Source organism: Olea europaea, chromosome 11 (assembly GCF_002742605.1).
Source record: "Olea europaea var. sylvestris chromosome 11, O_europaea_v1, whole genome shotgun sequence".
Lineage (NCBI taxonomy): Eukaryota > Viridiplantae > Streptophyta > Magnoliopsida > Lamiales > Oleaceae > Olea > Olea europaea.
Genome location: NC_036247.1, coordinates 15,562,335 through 15,566,093, shown reverse-complemented (window position 1 = coordinate 15,566,093; position 3,759 = coordinate 15,562,335). Strand labels below are relative to the sequence as shown.

Here is a 3,759-nt window from a genome sequence, read left to right as displayed (position 1 = left end):
ACACACACACACACACCCATATAAACAAGAAAGGAGTTTTTGTATATTTTAGGTGAAAGTCAAGGTTGTCTAGATTCTTATTCTTGCTTAGGAGTGAACCATCGAGTCATGTGTAGCTTCATGGTGCATTGCAATTAGTAAATCTTGAGCTAACTGCTGTTAGTTCATCCATCATTTTGTACATAGGCAAGGCTTGTGCCAAATCCTATCTATGGGTACACCGAAATGTGCATTGAAACAAACTGATATATTGTGACGTATCAATCAATTTTTTTTCAACCACATTTGATTTAGAGATCTTGTGATAGTAGTATTCAGGCTCGTAAGATCATATAATTTTTGATCTTCCTCTTGTAAGCTGGTCTATCCGGAGGGATCATGCCACTCTTTCGAAATCTGAGATTGTTAGGATTCAAACATGACTATCGCCTTTATCACAAAGCTCACTTCTAAAGCTTTTTATAATATCGGGGGGGCCCGGGGGTTGCTCAGTACTATCTGGATAGATTTTTTGTTTTTTTTTCTTTATTTATTTTTTTAAAACCGATGTTCTATTATCTAAAAAGTTTATAATTAGGTGAAATTATAAATAAATATAAATGAGTGGTGGATAAGATGGACATGCTGGGGCTCCAACAAAATGTGTGGATACAAAGTGGTTTGACCAAAAGTGTTTATAGTTTAAAAACTTGCTAAACAACGGCTAAGTATTTGTTCTTGTCGAATTAACGACTCAGATTCCAAGATCCTCTACTGCAACCGAGAGGTTGTGTTTTTGTAGTTGTTTTTTGTATTCATGCCTTCTTTAAAACTTAAAATCCGTTGTCTTTTTATATATTTTGATTAAATCCAGGAGCAACTAGTTGAAAAAGAAAAACCTTTTTGGTTTATGCCTTTTTCTTTCACAAGTATTTGGAATGTGTCTTTCCGCTTTAGTGATGAGCCTTACACAAAACCTTTTCTTGAAATGCATTCGTACATAATCAAGTTGTGCATTCATGATATAAAGATCTCACAGAAGCCCTTGGAAATATGATGCAGGTAAGGAGGGGTGCAGACAGAGCAGAAATATACAGCCTAGCATTTTCGCCTTCTGCCAATTGGCTTGCAGTTTCTAGTGATAAAGGCACTGTTCATGTTTTCAGTCTTAAGGTTAATGCAGAAAACCTTGGAAACGCTAGGTCAAGCAGTCCTCCAGATTCAAATTCTGCCGTGACTTCACCAGGCTCATCACTCTCTTTCATTAAAGGTGTAGCATATGTTTAAATCAACCTGAAAATAGTGCTCAGTTATCTATCACTTCATTTTAGCTTCAGGTGGAATGTTATTGCTCAATAAACGGATACTTCATAAATTATTTATAAATGGCATCAATCATCTCATAAAGTAGGACAAGAATACCAACTGAATCCCATTTATTTGATGTAAGAGTAAAATCGAAAAAGCCTTGTCATGGATGTAATTGAAACACTAGGTAAACCCATCATATACAGTGGGAGATATGTAATATAACTGCTCAGAAAGGGGGCGAGATAATTTCTTGAAAGTAAGTGCAATTAAGCTATAGTTATCCTTAAGTCTGCTCGTTTATGAACTATGTTTGTCAAAGATCAACTGATTGCGGAAAAGGAATTATGTCTTGCTCATGGACTTTGTCTGGAAACTCTTCTTTTACCCTTTTCCGTTTTGGTCATTACTATGGATAATGGATCCATTTTTATTTCTCATTATAGTGCCGGGGCCAGAGTTTAGAAACTGCTTTATAACTCTAGGTTGTCTAGATGTTCTTTCTGTGGGATGGGTAGGTGAAAGGTTTGCTTCTCTTTGTGGCTCTATGAACATGTGCATAGGTATAGAAGACATCCTGCCTTGTCTCACGGTGACTGTTCAATCAGTTTTTGTTTGGGCTTCAAGCTTTCATTCAAATTTTCGTTGTGGCAGGAGTACTCCCCAAGTATTTTAGCTCTGAATGGTCAGTGGCTCAGTTTCATTTAATTGAAGGTTCTCAATACATCGTTGCGTTTGGTCATCAAAAGAATACGGTGGTAATTCTTGGTTTGGATGGAAGGTCAGTTAACATCACCCTACCCATATCGTTCCCTTTCCACATCTTGCATGTTTGTATCAGCAAGTACCCGGAGACAAATCATTAATTTGTTAAGTGGAATTGCTTGCAGCTTTTATAGGTGCAAATTTGACCCAGCAACTGGAGGAGAGATGACTCAGCTGGAATATCATAATTTCCTTAAGCCTGATGAAGCTCTATAGCCGAGCTCTGGATAATGTAAACCGATACACGTTCATGTATGCACAGCATTTATGTTTTTCTGTAGTTATCCTTTTTCCTGCCTGTTTATTGGATCACCATTTTGTAAATATCCGAGTGTAAATTAACCCAACAGTCTCAAACTGGTCAATCCACAACAACAAATATATATATGTGTATGCATGTAAAATGTGTCTACTATTGCCTTCTTTGTTAGATGCATCTGTGTGGGATGGAAACATATGGAAAATCAAATTCCAAGTTCAGGTTTGATACTGTCAACCCACCCACGAACTTCGCTAGTTATTAGCGAAGTGGAAAGCGATACGCGAGCCTATGGACCATTTCCTTTATCCAGGTTGGCTACAGATTGTCAATGAAAGGGGCTCATGAATAAAGCGATACGTGATTTTTGTCAAATGTCGTTCCCTCAAAATGCCTTGCAGGTTCGTTCCTGGTTGAATAGAAGCTAGATAAAACGATATGCCATGAATGTTAATCAGTTAAAAGTTCAGAACCCGATTATCTGCCATTGCATTGGATGTTCACAATAGTTTGTTCCTTTGCTCCGAAAGAAAGAGTAAACAAATCTGTCAGGCTAACAAATTGTGAAGTTTGTCGTCTTGATGTTCAGCTTCGATCGTGCTTCTACCCAAATCCTTCTTAAATCCTCGTTCTTTCATCAATTCACGAACCTTCTCCATATCATTCCATCTTCCCATTTCTGCATACAAATTAGCCAACACAATATAATAAGCTGAATTCCCAGGCTCCAACTCCACGAGCTTATGCGCTGCAAGCTCACTTATTTCCAGGCTTCCATTTGCTCTACCACCAGCAAGAAGAGCTCCCCAAATACTCTTAGTAGGCTCAAACGGCATTCCTCTACTCATCCTTAGAGCTTCTTCTAAAAAACCCGCTCGTGCCAAAAGATCAACCATACAAGCATAATGCTTGACACTAGGTGAAAACCCGTATTTCCCAGTGATCAATAAAGAAAATACTTGTCGACCAACGTGGACTAAACCAGAATGCACGCATGCACAAAGCACCGCGATTAAAGTCACCTCATCAGGATTAAACCCTTCTTGTTCCATCCTTAGGAACCAACTCACTGCTTCTTTGCCATTCTTGGCTAAGGCTAGCCCTTTGATAACTGCATTCCATGTGAACAAATTCTTCTCTCCCATTTTATCGAAAACAAGCAGCCCCGACTCAATTCTCCCACACTTTCCATACATATCGATCAAAGAAGTCCCCAAGATCACGTCCAATTCCCATCCGCTCCTCTCTATAAACTCGTGAATCCAAACGCCCATCTCCAAACCTCCAAAACCTGCACAAGCGGCCAAAGCATTCACCATAGTGACCCGATTAGGCACCACTCGTTCACCTCTCATTCTTTCAAACATAATTAATGCGTCGTCGTGCTTTCCAGCTTCATTATACGCCTTGATCATAACAGTCCACGACACCACATCTTTCAGAAGCAT

The 3,759-nt window shown here is 38.9% G+C and overlaps 2 protein-coding genes across 2 annotated transcripts in view; one reads left to right on the top strand and one right to left on the bottom strand.

The window, feature by feature from the left end:
• LOC111404516 (autophagy-related protein 18a-like) overlaps positions 1 to 2,456 on the top strand; it is a 3,006-nt gene extending 550 nt beyond the window's left edge. Inside the window, exons 2-6 of the mRNA XM_023033311.1 lie at positions 53 to 123; positions 854 to 908; positions 1,001 to 1,249; positions 1,942 to 2,068; positions 2,178 to 2,456. Of these exons, the coding sequence (XP_022889079.1) occupies positions 53 to 123; positions 854 to 908; positions 1,001 to 1,249; positions 1,942 to 2,068; positions 2,178 to 2,268 (593 nt within the window). The 3' untranslated portion in view covers positions 2,269 to 2,456. The remainder of the gene's footprint in view (positions 1 to 52; positions 124 to 853; positions 909 to 1,000; positions 1,250 to 1,941; positions 2,069 to 2,177) is intronic.
• Positions 2,340 to 3,759, bottom strand: LOC111404515 (pentatricopeptide repeat-containing protein At2g22410, mitochondrial-like). Its single transcript, XM_023033310.1, has one exon. It carries the CDS (start codon positions 3,757 to 3,759, stop codon positions 2,860 to 2,862), a length of 900 nt encoding a protein of 299 aa, XP_022889078.1. The 3' UTR covers positions 2,340 to 2,859.

Excerpts from the sequence above, each read along its gene's own strand:
- LOC111404515 (XM_023033310.1), bottom strand. The coding sequence starts at position 3,759 with ATGCTTCTGAAAGATGTGGTGTCGTGGACTGTTATGATCAAGGCGTAT.